General features: G+C 59.1%; 1 protein-coding gene across 27 annotated transcripts in view; it reads left to right on the forward strand.

Moving 5' to 3' along the window:
* The window catches only part of NRXN2 (neurexin 2), a 109,509-nt gene that overhangs the window by 52,143 nt on the left and 42,389 nt on the right, over positions 1-14,977 (forward strand). For 11 of the 27 annotated variants that reach the window (XM_082343971.1, XM_082343978.1, XM_082343975.1 and 8 more), the window contains 8 exons: positions 1,928-2,314; positions 2,477-2,680; positions 8,749-8,775; positions 10,264-10,392; positions 10,730-11,111; positions 11,739-11,929; positions 13,598-13,771; positions 14,151-14,270. In XM_082343971.1, the coding sequence (XP_082200097.1) occupies positions 1,928-2,314; positions 2,477-2,680; positions 8,749-8,775; positions 10,264-10,392; positions 10,730-11,111; positions 11,739-11,929; positions 13,598-13,771; positions 14,151-14,270 (1,614 nt within the window). The remainder of the gene's footprint in view (positions 1-1,927; positions 2,315-2,476; positions 2,681-8,748; positions 8,776-10,263; positions 10,393-10,729; positions 11,112-11,738; positions 11,930-13,597; positions 13,772-14,150; positions 14,271-14,977) is intronic. The other 16 variants (XM_082343999.1, XM_082343989.1, XM_082343991.1 and 13 more) reach the window with 2 other exon arrangements.

The raw sequence follows: 14,977 nt of genomic DNA on the forward strand, positions 1-14,977 counted from the left end.
CAGACTTGGGACAGTCACTCCATCAAAGCTCTCTTTGACCTTCCCCATGTTTCTAAATTTTATTGTGGTAATTTATACATAACATAAAATTTACCATTTTAATCATGTTTAAGTGCACAGTTCAGTGGCATTAAGGGCGTTCACATTGTTGTGTAACTATCCTCACCCTCCATCTCCAGAATGTTTTCATCTTCCCAAACTGAAATTCTGTCCGCATAAACACTAACTCCCGTCCCCCAGCCCCTGTTTACCACCATCCCACTTTCTGTCTATGAATTGCCTACTCTAGGGACCTCCTATACGGGGAATCACACAATATTTGTCCTTTTGTGTGTGGCTTATGTCACTTAGCATAATGTCCCCAGGGTTCATCCACGTTGTAGCATGTGACAGCATTTCCTTCCTTTTTCACAGCTGAACAACGTTCCATTGTATGGATAGACCACCTTTTGTTTATCCACCCATCTGTCGTGGGACACTTGGTTTGTTCCCTTTCCATGTTTTAGAGTGACCTTGAAACAAGACCTGTATTCACTTTAATTTCCTTTTGCTGACTCTCCATTATACAACCTTTCCCCACCATAGCCTTCCTTCTTTCATGTTCTGTTCGTCTGTGGAGAGTCCAGTTGGGTGGTGTCCGTGTCCAGCAGGCCCCACAGGGGGTGGGTGGAAGCACCTGGGGAACCTGCTACAGATAGAAGTGTGGGTGATTGGGGGCCATGTTTGGGGGGCCGGGAGGGGGAGTGGGGATCTGAAACCTTGTCAGGGAGGACAAGCCAGGGACCATGGTGTTAAAATGGGGCACAGGGGAAGGGCCTCTCTGGTGCAGGGAAGGGTTTGCACAGAGGAGCATGTGCTCCAGATGAGGCACCAAGTGTGCAGAGGAGGCCCTGGTCCTGTTCCTGCAGCTCCACGCTTGGTGCCCACGCTCTGTCTCTTACCACTCCCCACCCCCGATCTCTGCCCGATCAGGCCTAGCGTGGATCAAACCATCCTTACCTCTCTTTATTAGCCCCTCTGAGACAGTCGGACTTTTTATTTTTATCTTTTAAAGAATTCTTCCAAACTTGAGAAAGGAGAGCGGAAGGAGAATGTATGGAATAAAAATTACAAACGGAATAAAGCTTCTAATGTATAGGTTTTGGTTTCTTGAGATCTCAGGAAAGGCTTTGAAGCTCGCACATGACCCCAAATCTTTTTTCTAAGATAACCAGCCTCTCCTTCCAAAGAACTCTTACAACTCAGAAGCTCCATGCTTGGTTTCCGTTTCCTGGCTGCCATCCTGTCTCACAGGCTCCAGGAGCTGATCGCCTGCCTACCTCTCCAGGTCCGGGGGTGGGAGATGCAGGTTCTGGGGTCCTGCCACCTGGGTGGTACTTTAGCTCTGGTCCTTACTCGCTGCGGCACTTTGGGCAGCTTCCCCAGTCTCTCTAAGCCGCATCTGCCATTTCAAAGTGGGATCGTAAAGAACCAGTTTCATAGGGTTACCGTGAGACTTAAGAGATACGATATACGTGAAGTGCTAAGTGCCTGGCATATAGTCATTAAAGCTCAATAAATGTTAGTGGGGGAAACCCTTTGGATTCAAGCCTTTCAGCTTCCTTGGGGGTCTCTGCCTCTGACTCCTGGTCTAAGGGGCTGGCTGGGGGAAGGACATGTGAAGGATCCAGCCCTTTGGGGGTGTGTCCACCTCCTGTACATCCTCTGAGGACTTGCTCAGGTGGGAAGGAGGAGTCCGGACAGAGGCCCACTGCACACTGCAGCTGGGCTGGGGCTGGCTCACACTGGTTCCTGAAATTGGCACCTTTGTCAAGCAGCGTCTGCAGCCTGGGGCTGCCTGGGGTGCGAGGGCAGGACATCCTTTCTGGCCTGTGGGGCCTCTCGGTCCTGCCTTCCCCACTGAAGCCCACTCTCTCTCCATCTGCAGGCTCCATCTCGGTGAACAGCCGCAGCACGCCATTCTTGGCCACCGGGGAGAGCGAGATTCTGGACCTGGAGAGCGAGCTGTACCTGGGCGGCCTACCTGAAGGCGGGCGGGTGGACCTGCCCCTGCCCCCGGAGGTGTGGACAGCGGCGCTCCGGGCTGGCTACGTGGGCTGCGTGCGGGACCTCTTCATAGACGGGCGTAGCCGAGACCTCCGGGGCCTGGCTGAGGCGCAGGGGGCTGTGGGCGTCGCCCCCTTCTGCTCCCGGGAGACGCTGAAGCAGTGTACCTCCGCTCCCTGCCGCAATGGCGGCGTCTGTCGAGAGGGCTGGAACCGCTTCGTCTGTGACTGCATCGGGACCGGCTTTCTGGGGCGGGTCTGTGAGAGAGGTGAGGCTGGTCGTCATCCCCGTGCCCCCTGCCCGTCCCTGTGCCCCTTGTAGACCAGCCCTGGGCCTGCCACCCCTGCAATGATTCTCTCGGTCTTCTCTCTCCCTCTACTGGCCTCTGCCTGTCCACCCCCCCTTCTCCCTCCCCCCACTCCTGGGGCAGAGGCCACGGTCCTGAGCTACGATGGCTCCATGTACATGAAGATCATGCTGCCCAACGCCATGCACACGGAGGCGGAGGACGTGTCTCTGCGCTTCATGTCCCAGCGGGCCTACGGGCTCATGATGGCCACCACCTCCAGGGAGTCAGCTGACACCCTGCGCCTGGAGCTGGACGGGGGCCAGATGAAGCTCACCGTCAACCTCGGTAACCGCCCCGCCCGTGCCCCTGGCCCCTTCCCCGACCCTGCCTCTCACCCACACCCCCTCTGTCTGGAGAAGCTGGTGGTGGTGCCAGTGAGAGATTGGCGGTGGGGAGGTGCCAGCCCTGGTCAGAGCCCCTGAGAACGTCGTCCCAGCGAGGACGCACAGTGTAGGGCGATGCCTCGCGCTCGGCAGCACTGGGGGAGGGGGACCCCGAATGTGTCTGGGGTGTGACAGCCACCCTCCCGGGGCGCTCCTGGGTCTCGGAGCCACGTGTCCCGCGCACGCACATGCAAGGACATAGCTCATTCCTGGCTGTCGGCTCATCCGCTCGCTCATATGTTGGTTCATTCATTCGTGAAGCGCTCGCAGACGCCTACTGGTGCTCAGCCCAAGCTCAGTGCAGTGGCAGATCCGGAGACAGGAGGACCCAGCCCTCACACAGCCGCCCTCGTCTGCTCTGCGTTTAGAGAGCCGTGTGTGTGTGTGTGTGTGTGTGTGTGTGTGTGTGTGTGTGGTGCACAAGGGGACATGCCATCTTCCCCTTGTCTGCTTTCATATGTGAGTCCCCATAGCTGCCCCTGTTTTATAGATTGTGAAATCCATCTACTGGCCTGTCCAATATCACAAAGCTATAGTGATGGTCGGGGAAGACCCTGGACTCAAACGCAGGTCATTTGCCCCGAGGTTTGAGGTTCGAGGTTCGGTGCTTTCCTCATTGCCTCTAACAGAGCTGGGGGGTGGAGGGGCATCAGGGGCCCTTGCCACCTGAAGGCTCGATGCCTCTGCCCCTGCCCAGAAGAGGCACGGCTCCGCTTCACCTGGCAGTCCCTGGGGCATCCATGTGGCGGGACCGTGAGACCTGTTGGACTCTCCGTGGGCTTCAGCTCTTGTGGGCAGGGTCAAAAGGAAAACAGCAGGGCGACTCATTCAGCTGATATTTATGGGACACCTTCTTAGTGCCAGTGTGTTCTGAACCTGGGGCTACAGTAGTGACTAAGGTGAGATCCCACCATCATGGAGCTTTCAGTCAGAGGAACCCTGGAAGCTAGAGGTCCTAAGCTGCCCAGGCTGGGGTCACATCTGTCCCTTTCAGGCTAGCCTTTGAGCGTATAGAGGTATAGCACCCAAGGACCTGTCATGTGGGAAGTTCAGGCCCCTGGGGTTGCTTGTTGTGTCCTGGGCCTGGAGGAGAATTTGGGCTCTTCTGAGCAGGTTAGAATGCTCAGCTGGAGAGAACACGGAGCTTTGAGCTTTAAATATTTATCTGGAGTCTATCCTAACATTGGTCTCCAGGGCATTTGGGGGACAGACTGTGGCCTTTTGGGGACCCATTACCTTGCTAATAAATTTATACTGTGTCCTTTCCCCTTTTGGCCACCTGGCCTTTGTACTCCTAGGACAAAAATTTGCTGAGTGAGGCGGGGGCTGGAGGTGGGGAGGTGTGCAGGCGGCCAGGGCGCCAGAGGTGGGGAACTTTAGGGTTCCCTGAAGCTCAGCTTCTAACCGCAATCACAGCCTACAGAGTGGGGGGGGGGTGGCAGTGGGAAGCGGGATGGGAGACACCCTTTGGCCAGTGCTCCACGGGTCTGTACAGCGGCCCCTGGCACCCCTGAAACGGTCACAGGAGGAAGGCGCCAGCCCAGGACCCCGTGCGTGGCCCTGCGGTTCTCAGACTGCCCAGGTTTGTGTACCCAGGGTGAGGTACCCCTTCACCCTGGCACGTGTGTGTTCTCGGTGTGGTAAGCACGTGGCTCTGTACTTGGTGGGGACACTGCAGGGGAAATCTGGGGCCTTCTATTTGCAGGGAAAGCAGATGCTTCTTCCTCATTTGGACTGTCTTAGTTTCCCTGTGAAGAAGCGTGGGTTCCTTCAGGTTCGACAGGAGGCAGCAGCCTTGGCCAGGACAGTGCCCTCTGGGGGGCCCTCGGGACCTTTCACCCTCAGGATCTACCCTCTCCTTCCCATGGATATGCTTTTCTGTCTGTGTCACATAAGTATTTAGAAGTTAAGGAACAAGGTGGCCAGCAGGACAGTCCTCCCACATCTCTCGCTGCCTGCTGTGCCCACCTCCATCCACAGAGATGCCATCTCTAACGGCTCATGACAAGCCGTGACCAAATGCTTGTTGCAGACACATCTGTCCACAGACACCAAGTGATGTGTGTGCAGGGAGGCATGTGACCTCTGTGTGAACCACACAAGCACACAGGTGGTCCACACCCAGCCACCAGCCTCAGGCTATGATGGGAAGAGCATTGGGCCTGGGGCCAGAAGATCTGGGTTCTAGCCCTGGTCTCCTAGACTGCTGGGTAAGTCATTTCCCCTCTCTGAGCCTCTGTTTTTTTGTCTATAAAGTGGGGATAAGGAGCCCCACTCTGCCTCCTTTCTGTGGTGGTTTTGAGGCTCAAATGGAATAGTGGGAGTGAAGACGTTATATAGATGCAAGACACACACATAAAGACTGACCCAGCTGACTGGAAGGGAAATCGTACTGGGACAGGGACCTAAGCTTAGAGCCAGGCCCGGGACTTGCTTCCACATTGCATGACCCAAGCTGGCCCCACCTCAGGAGCCCCATTCTATCCCCATCCTGCTTGCTACCCAGAGCCTGCTCCACCGAGGCCCCGGTCCTGGTCCAGACTTGCTGCTGGAGGATGGAGAGGAGCCCGGCGGGCTTGGTCTTTGGCCTCGTGGTCCTTTCTTGTAGTGAGGGAAGCCAGGCTCCCACAGGCAGCTGCACAGCATGTCAGGGGCTCACTGGAATGACGCAGACTTGGTCCTGAAGAGAGCGGAGCTGCCCCTGGCCATGTGGCGGGAGGAGGCGCTCAGTGCCAGCCTCAGGCGCCTGGGTGTTTGCTGGGCTGGAGAGGGCCGAGAAGGCCTGAGGCTGCTGCCTCCATCCAGGCAGAGATGCCAGAGAAGCCGATTGTGCCTCCTGCCCCGGCCCCGGCCTCCACCACGTCCGCCAACGCTGAGCCAGTTCCCGGAGCTCTGCTGTCTATGGGCCCTGAGCAGGGTGGTTGGTCTCTGTCCCTAGAGGACCGTAGAGTCCCTGGATTCTTCACCCTGTTCCTGGGTGACCTGGGTTCCTTCTACCTTGGGCCTGGCCTCTGGGGCCAGTGCCCAGCCTGGCCGGCCCCTCGTCACCCCCCTGGAGTTGCCTTTCTCCAGGTGTGCCCGTCGGCAATCCCAGTTCCTAGTGAGGATGACATGAACGGCGCATTGTATCTGAAGTATCTCCAAGCTGGAGGGGCCCTCAGAAGGCACCTCCTTCACCCCGCCCCGTGGGTGCATCCTCTGTGCCTTCCCCCACCAACGGGAGGCTCTCCACCTCTGTTCAGACGCCTTCCGTGTCAGGACCGCCCCACCTCTTGAGATGGCCACCTCAGTGATTCTAATCACTGGGTTGTTCTTCCCTGGTGGAAGCTTCCCTTTCTGAAATTCCTACTTGTGGACCTAGTTCTGCCCTCTCGAGCTGTACAGAGCAAGCCTGACTCTCATTTGTGTTGTAAGCCGGGCTAAATGCACATTACATTCCAAAGCCCTTTAATCTCTGGGACCATGGGACGGTGCCTTGTTCCCATGGGGGACTGTTCAGTAGGTCTTGAGCTCCTTCTGAGGCTGGGCTGCTGGGGAGATGGCTGTGAACGAGGGCTGCGCCGGAGTGCACGCTGCCACTCGGCGGTGTCACCTCCAAGACTCCAGCCAGCGGGCTCCTGAGGCTCCTTGCATTGGAGCCTTCGTTCTCTCTCCCCCACCTCCAGTCCTCGGGGCCTGGGTGGGGGGCAGGTGGGTTGCAGACAGAGAAGCCTGGCTTCTTTCCCTGAGATTCTTTCCATGCAGGTGACTTTTTCCCACCAGTCTTATCACACATTCATACCATCACCCCGGTCTCCATGTCCTGCCAGGACCTTGGTGGGTCTCTGCAGGCCAATTGCTTCTGTCCATTTGCTGAACTTGAGGCGTAGGTTTCTAGTCAACAGGTTAGCAGTTAAAGCTCCCTGAGCTGCACTCTGGGCGGGTGTGGGCACCAGAGGGCAGTTTCTCCCACTTACTCGCAGTTCCTGGCTTTCCCCTGGGATGGTGCTGGCTGCTTCCTGGGGGCCCATCTTCAAGGGGAGTTTGCTGCTCTCAAGCCCCACTGGAGTAGGGGCTCCTGCGGGTGGGGTCACTGCAAGGGGGTGGGCCTGGAGCCGACACCTCTTCTCTGGACAGATGGACCCCCCCCCCTTCCTGGTGCTCCCCTGCTGGGGAGGGGAAGAGCTGTGCTCCTCTCTAGGCCTCTTCTCCAACAGGGGATCGGCCTGCCTTTCCAGCCCCCTTTTTTCTTTTTTGGACCCTTCATTGGTGAAGACTCTGCTGGCCCTGAGAGAGCCCCCGTGACCTGACTCCAGGCCTGGCACCCCTGCCCTCACCTCGACATCCTCCCCTTCCCCCTCTGTCCAGCTCCTCCTTCCCTCTGCTCGCCCTTTCTTCCTCTTTTCTCTCTGCATCCTCTCCACTTCCTTCCTCTCCCTATGACTTCTGACTTGCCCCTGTATCTGCCCCTTGACCTCCCTCTGCCCCTCCCTTGGTGCCAGGCTGTGGCTCAAGGTCCCGGCTGCTCCCCCCACTCTTCTGCTGCGGTTGACAACGCGTGTGGGGCTCAGCTGTACTGCCCGAGGGGCCCATGCCCCCAGAGCCACAGGGGAATCTTTCACCTCCGCTGCAGGAACCTTCAGGGCCCAGGGGATGCCAGGTGCCCCCACCCCTCTTTGCCTCCTGGGCTTTGTGGACAGAGCCTGTTCCGGGAGGAGCCACAGGATGGCAGGATATTGCTGTTAACAGAGGCCTGGAACTTGCCCCTGTCTGAGAGGCAAGGGCCAGCCCAGTGGACACCTTTTCTTTCTCCCAGCTTAGGATCCTCTTGTTCAAGCCCCTCAGCTCACAGGGAGGGGAGCTGAGGCTCGGAGAGAAGAGATCTGCCCGAAGTCACATGATGAGATTAGGACCCAGCATTTCTGCCTCTTCCTGCAGGACTTTCTGCAGCCCCAAGCTGTCTGGGTCTGATGGAGCAGGACAGGCGTTCAAAGGGCCCTAAGCCCCAATTTCACAGGACTCTAGTGCTCTATATCCTCGGCAAGGCTGGCTGACTCACATGGGGTGGGTAATGTATCCCACCAGGGGTGTGGCCAGAGGCCCTGGGGCTCCGGGCTGCAGCTCTGTGTAGACAGTGTGCTTTCTGAGCACATGGGGCCCTCCGAGCCTGGAGTTGCAGGATAGCAATGCTGAGGCTGGGGAAGGGGCAGGAGACTTTGCTTATGGTAACTTCTTGTCCCTGAAGTCCTCAGGAGTCACACATTGGGGGCCTCGGTGTCTTCATCTGTGAGCCCCTGGCCCTTCCCTAGGAAAACGGATTAATACTAGTTCCTCTTCAGGGTGAAGGACCACCCTGGTCCCCAAGGACAGCCTGGCATCCTCCAGGTTAGGAAGGGTAGCAAGAAGGTTCCTGTAGGGTTGGTGCTAGCCCCCTGGGGCTTTGGGAGGTGTGTGGCCACGGGAAGGGGGCCCTGGGGCAGACTCCTCCATTTAGCTCAGAGCCCAGAGGGCACGGGGTGATGTGTCACAGCCTGGGCTCTGAGCACGGAGTTGTTCCAGAGCAGGGGGTGCAGGGGCTCTGGCCCTCCCCCCCCCCCGTCTCCCTCTCAGAGACGGGGAGATGTCGGGTTGGTCAAGCCCTCAGCCCCCCACTGATCCCCTGTACGACTGGGATTCCCAAGGTGCCCATCTCCCTCAGACATGAGAGGCCTGGGCCCCTCTAAGAAGGGAGATGTAAACCTTCTTCCCATCACCTGGCTGCCCCGCCTCCCAGCTCTGGGGAGGGTTGGAGCCCTCTTGGGGGAAGGAGGGAGAGGGGTCCAACTGAGGAAGGGGAGAAGGCACCTGAGCACGCGTGGTCCCCAGAAAGTGGCCCTGGGGGGAACCCCCGCCCGCAGACACCCCTCCCTGTGAAGGATGTAAAAAAAAAAAAAAACCTTGTTCTGCCTTTTTGTCTCCCCTCCCCCTCTGCCCGCCCCATGGCCCCCCCAGACTGCCTGCGCGTCGGCTGCGCACCCAGTAAGTGGCTTCCCTCTTCTTCTGCAGAGCCCCAAGGGGCCTGGGATTCTGGACTCTGGGATTTGGGGAGGGATGGTGGGGGAGGAGAAGGCTTCATGGCTAGCTTGTGTGGGGCTTGGGCAGTGGGTGTGGAGAGGGGAGCTGGAGTGGTGGGGGTGAGGGGGATACGGTCGTGGAGGGCAGAATGAGCCCAAGGAAGCTGACCCAGGGGCAGCGGGTGGAGGGTCCGGGTCAGCATGTTCACCGGGACTGGGAGAAGGAAGGCCCAGAAACTTGAAGTCATCTCAAATCCTCTGGAGGGTGGGGCAAAGGCTTGGTGGCACCTACAGCAGGATGGCCGGAAGGAGCCGGAGAGGGGCTGGGACATCCTGCTGCATCTCCAGAGGTGGCCACAAGGGGGAGGGCGGGGCACACAGGAAAGACGATGAGGGCGGGAGGTGAGCGGGAGGTGAGCTTGGCCAGGGCTTCAGAGCTCAGCCCTCCACAGCCCCTGTTTGGGGTGGGGGGCGAGATTCTGCCAAATGGGGGCTCTTTGAGAGGTGACAGTGAGGCTCGCAGCAGGGGTGAGATGGAGAGCGGGTGTGGACAGTTCTGAGCATCCCACTGTGCCTGGATTCAATGCTCTGTCTCTGAGAGTGTTTCTGCATGGTGTGCCCTGAGGTCACGTAAGAGAGCACAGGGACACGGCAGCCACAGGCAGAGAGGGTGTGTACGTACCGTGGCTCTGGTGTGTGTTTGGCACGTGTGTGCACGTGCGTGGTGAACCCTGTCCCTGCTGGCAATAGCACTGGGGGGCCCAGGTGTAACCTGGGGGTGCTGCAAATGGGCTGCAGCACCATTCTAAAGCTACATGTTTTTAGTTTTGGGAGTGGTTAATCCAGGTCCCGAGTAAATGGCCCTAATTCCTAAGACACATTCTGCTCTCTGGCCAGGCTGGATGTGCTGAGTATACGATTGCGTGTCTGGGTGTGTGGAATTAACCAGGCATGTGCAGAAAGGTCACGTTGGGTTCCTCTAGATGGGGGAGCTGTGAGTCTGTGTGTTTTCACTGCCAGCAGTGAGTCTGTGGGTGCACATTCACATTTGGGCGCGTGGTAAGGCTCAGTATTTTTGAAAGTTTTAGGCCTATGTATAGATGCTGGGACTTTAGCTGCTGGCTACACACACTGACGACTGAGGGTCCTTAAGAGATGTGGGGAGGAATATGTTGGTGCCGGTGTGAGTCTCTGGTGCAGAGTCTTAGGGTACAGCTCCAGAGGCACCACGCCATTCACACCGTATTCTTTTCGAACAGCACCCTTGGAAGTTGCGCGATGTGTGGCAATACTGAGCATCTCTGTGTTTATGACTGGGTGTGTAAAAGCTCTGTGTGTGTGGGTGTGTGTACCTGTGTGCATGGGTGTGTGCAGTGGTGAGGCTCTGTGTGCCCAGGGTGGTACATGAAGCCATATGCGAGCGGGTGGAGGTGCCGTGCTCACTCCCCCCTTGGTGCCGCAGGTAAAGGCCCCGAGACGCTCTTTGCGGGGCACAAGCTCAATGACAATGAGTGGCACACGGTGAGGGTGGTGCGGCGTGGCAAGAGCCTGCAGCTGTCAGTGGACAACGTGACCGTGGACGGTAGGTGGTCTGCGGCCCCATTCTTGGTGACCACTACCTGGGGCAGCATTCTGGCAAGCTGCCAGTGCCATTGGTATATCATGGGCTCCTGGACCCCAGGGACCATTTCAACTCCCCGCAGGCAGCTTTGCCCCGCAAGCCTGTCGGCCCTGGCCTAAAGAGTCCCGCAACTCCCCCAGACCCAGGAGCTGTGCTTGCTGCCAGCACCCTCCTGCGAGGGTTTGCCAGTGTCTCTCCCATGTGGCCCTTGAGTGGAGGGGAGGCTCCTGGGGACCCAGTGATCCGACGATCTGGGCTCCAAAGCCACGTCCCCATCTCTGTCTCCTGTCCCGAGCAGGACAGATGGCAGGAGCTCACACGCGGCTGGAGTTCCACAACATTGAGACAGGCATCATGACGGAGCGGCGTTTCATCTCTGTGGTGCCCTCCAACTTCATCGGGCACCTGAGCGGCCTGGTGTTCAATGGCCAGCCCTACATGGACCAGTGCAAGGACGGCGACATCACCTACTGCGAGCTCAACGCTCGCTTTGGCCTGCGTGCCATCGTGGCTGACCCCGTCACCTTCAAGAGTCGCAGCAGCTACCTGGCACTCGCCACGCTCCAAGCCTACGCCTCCATGCACCTCTTCTTCCAGTTCAAGACTACGGCCCCCGACGGGCTCCTCCTGTTCAACTCGGGCAACGGCAACGACTTCATTGTCATCGAGCTGGTCAAGGGGTGAGGTGCTGGGCACTACACCGCTGTCAAGGACGTGGTTCCCGCCCCCCCCCCCCGCCATGACCAAGATGCAGCTCCCCCAGCCACTGGCTGAGATGTCCAGTCCCCCCAGACCACAGGTCAAGGTTCAGGTCCGCCCCCCACCAGCCAAGATGGAGAAGCAGCACCCTGTCTTCCACCCTGGTGACCGCCCCCCCACCCCCGCCATTACTTCCTTGCCAGGGATTTCCCGGTCATATCTGTCCTCCATTCACTGTCCTGGCTCAGGCAGAAGACAGGGCTGTGTCCCTCTGGCCTCTCTTGCCTGAGAGGTCCCCGCCCTAGAGCAGCTCTGTCCCTGTCCCCAGAGGACCCTGCTGCCCTCACAAATCTCTCCCCCACCAACTTCTCTCCTGAGCCTGTCCCCGGAGCCAGGTCCTCTGTGGCCTTCCCTGCCCGCATCCGCCCATGACGGGACCTCACACCAGAGTCCTCGTGTCGTTGGCTCGGGTCCCTCCACTATGAGGTCTCCCTCTCCACCCCTTCCGCTTACAGCTCCCAGCCCCGCCGCAGCTATAGCTCCTCCTTTCCCCGCCTTCCCAGCATCGCCCCACCTTGACCCAGTGTCTCCTCCCTACTGTGGGGCAGGTACATCCACTACGTGTTTGACCTGGGGAATGGCCCGTCCTTGATGAAGGGGAACTCAGACAAACCAGTCAATGACAACCAGTGGCACAACGTGGTGGTGTCCAGGGACCCCGGCAACGTGCACACGCTCCAGATTGACTCCCGCACTGTCACTCAGCACTCCAATGGCGCCCGAAACCTCGATCTCAAAGGTGGGGCCTGGGGCCTCTGCAGAAGGCCTGGCCCTACCCCAGATGCCCCCTCGGCCCCAGCAAGATCACCCCTAACCTGGGATGCTCTTTCACACGCGTGATTCTCCCCCTACCCCCACCCATGGTTTCCCTCGCTCTTTCCTATTCTCCACTGTGTCCAGCCCGACATCTTCCCGTCAAAGTTCTGCTCAGCTCCCCTGCGAGGCTGCCCTCTCAACACTGAAAGCCTGGTTGCAAGTTGTGTCTGTCTCACGGGGAGCTTGGTGGCCTCACTCTAGAGCTAGGAGTAGGCAGCTGGGCCTTCTGAAGACCTCTTGGCCCTCCAGGGTTGAGAAGTCTGCCTTGGTTGGGGGCTGGAGAGAGAATAGTGTCCTGGCAGATGCCTCCCTGCTGGGGTAGGAGGGGGCAGTGATGTGGGGAGGAAGGAGGAGCAGTCACCGGGTCCCCACATGCTGCCCTGGTCATAGCCCTTGGGCATTGGCTGGACTAGGTCTGGGAACTTTTTTGGACTCAGGGCCTCCCTGGTGGGCTCAGCGTCATACCAGGGACCTACATTCCCCAGGGTCTCTTCAGTAGCTAATGAAACAGTCATTGCCTGCCCCCAGAATGGGTGGGTGAGAGAGGAGGGAAGAGGAGGATGAGCTTAGAGACTGGGGTTTTGGAACAAGAGTGAGGACAAGGCCTGCGGCTTCTCCAGAGCCCACTGGGGTAACGTGAGCGACCCTCACATGCCCAAAGCAGCCCTCAGTCCCTTAGGGACCCCTGGTGTCAGTGCGACTCGGACTGTCCAAGCTGGGGGAGGGCCCTTAGAGACTATTCATCCCCCTCTTGGAGAGACAGAAATGGAAGCTTCAAGAGGCTACATGGTTTGCCCAAGGTCACAAAGTGAGCAGGCCGCAGAGTTGGAACCAGAAGCTTGGTCAGATCCAGGGCCCGACGAATGGCACAGTGCTGTCAATTCTCCCTGATGCCAGAAGGGGGCGATGTGTCTTGGATAATCCTCAGTGGCAGCAAACCCGGGGTGGTCTGGGCTGGTCTTGCATTGCACTGAGTTCACGGCAAGGGCAGCAGGGTTGACCATGTCTTGTTGGAGCTCTGCTGTGGGCCAGCCATGATTTCCAGGGAGTTAGGGTCTATGTGGCCAGGCAGTGATGTGTCCCTGAGGAGAACTTCCTGGTGTCACCCAGAGTCCCCAGGCCAAGCCCTAGTTGTTGTTGGAAGGTGCTGGGCTTAGAACCCCCAGGAGACAACTCAGAGTCGGGAGAGGCTGGCAGAGGCCTGAAGGAGTTCTGGGGATGGGAGACTTCGGAAGGGAGGGAGCGGGGGTGGAGGGGATCGGGCTGCACATCTATGAAAGGCCCTGATTACAGGCCGGAACTGGAATCAGATGTGTGGGAGAGAGCACGGAGCAGGTTCCTCCAGCTGCTCTCCCCTTCCCGGGCATCTGGGCTTCTCTGGGAGGGGAGCAGACAGATGGCAAAGTGGAGAAGGAAGAAAGAAGAGTGGGGGGTGGGCATCTGCGGGCTGCTGCATCTCTGACAGGAAACTGGAGTCCAGGATGGGACACTGTGGGGCTGCAGGATCTGACAGCTGGATGCCGATGTCCTGGGAGGGCAATGGGGACCTGGGGAGTGGGATGCCGAGGTTCTGATCCCACTCCCTTTGCAGGGGAGTTGTACATTGGCGGTCTGAGCAAGAATATGTTCAACAACCTGCCCAAACTGGTGGCCTCCCGGGATGGCTTTCAGGGCTGCCTGGCCTCGGTGGACCTCAACGGGCGCCTCCCCGACCTCATCGCTGACGCCCTGCACCGCATCGGGCAGGTGGAGAGGGGCTGTGACGGTGAGTGTGGGGCACAGAAATCAGGTGTGACTCTGCACGCTGCAGGGGGGCCAGCGGTAGAGGCAGACCAGGGCCGCTGAGTGGCCTTCCTCTCAGGCCTCGCAGGAGCTGCCACTCTGGGCCAGGGTATGCGGGAGTCAGGCGGGTCACTTTCCCTCCCTGTTGCCTCCCACCCTGGCCACTTATCGCAGTTCCAGGCCAAGACTAGCAGTCCTTGAGCTCCCCTCCATCCCCCTCCCACCCCCATCAGTTCTTGGCCCTTTCTGCCCAGCACAACGGAGGGCAAGACCTCTTGGCCTGGCCCCGAAGCTTCCATACCTCCTGAGGCTGGAGGGGGCTTGGCTGAGCAGGGGGTGTTCCTTCCTCCTGCCTCTTCCAGGCCCCAGCACCACCTGCACCGAAGAGTCTTGTGCCAACCAGGGCGTCTGCCTACAGCAGTGGGATGGCTTCACCTGCGACTGCACCATGACCTCCTACGGAGGCCCCGTCTGCAACGACCGTGAGTGCAGGACCGGGAGAGTTCGGGGTGCTGGGGGGAGATCCTGGCCCGTTCCCGGCCCCAGGGATGCTCCGGAGGAGGGAGGTTCTCTGAGAGCCGTGCTGCTTGCTCCCTTCTCATCCCTTCTCATCACGAGAGACCGAGGGAGCTGCTGTCCCCTCCCGGAGTCCCCTCTCGGGCCTGTGCAGGAGTGCTGCTGCCTGCATGTCTGGGGCAGATCGTTGATAGACGGCCTCTCCTCTTCCTTCTGAGCTGGTGGGACACCGCTCCCTTCACCCCTCACCAAGGGCGTCAGCCTCTGTCGCTCTCCCCATGCGATCCTGGCGATGGTCTCACAAGTCGTAGCTCACACATACACACTGTTGCACAGGGTGGGGGGTGGGAACTGTCGCCCTGCACCCCCTTTCCTCTGGTGCCCTCAGAAACGTGCAGTGGAAGCCTGGGATTTCCTGCCCAGGGTAGGCCCACGCCCCAGAGGACGGGCTCAGGAGACTCTCAGGAGGGCAGCCCTCTGGAGCTGGCTTCCCTGGAAGCCGGCTGTGGTGCAGTTCCCTGGTTTTCCACCCAGCTGCAGGGTGTCCCTTGGAGCCACAAGAACACTCCCTAGTGTCCCCACCTGGTTCTTCTCCTCCCTGGCTGGGTGTCTGCTGCCAGCTCACATAGTGTTTGAGGCCCCTTCCCAGAGAGGGCAGCTTCAGCAGCAGTTT

The sequence above is a fragment of the Balaenoptera borealis genome (assembly GCF_965194805.1).
Source record: "Balaenoptera borealis genome assembly, chromosome: 11".
NCBI classification, from domain to species: Eukaryota; Metazoa; Chordata; class Mammalia; order Artiodactyla; family Balaenopteridae; genus Balaenoptera; species Balaenoptera borealis.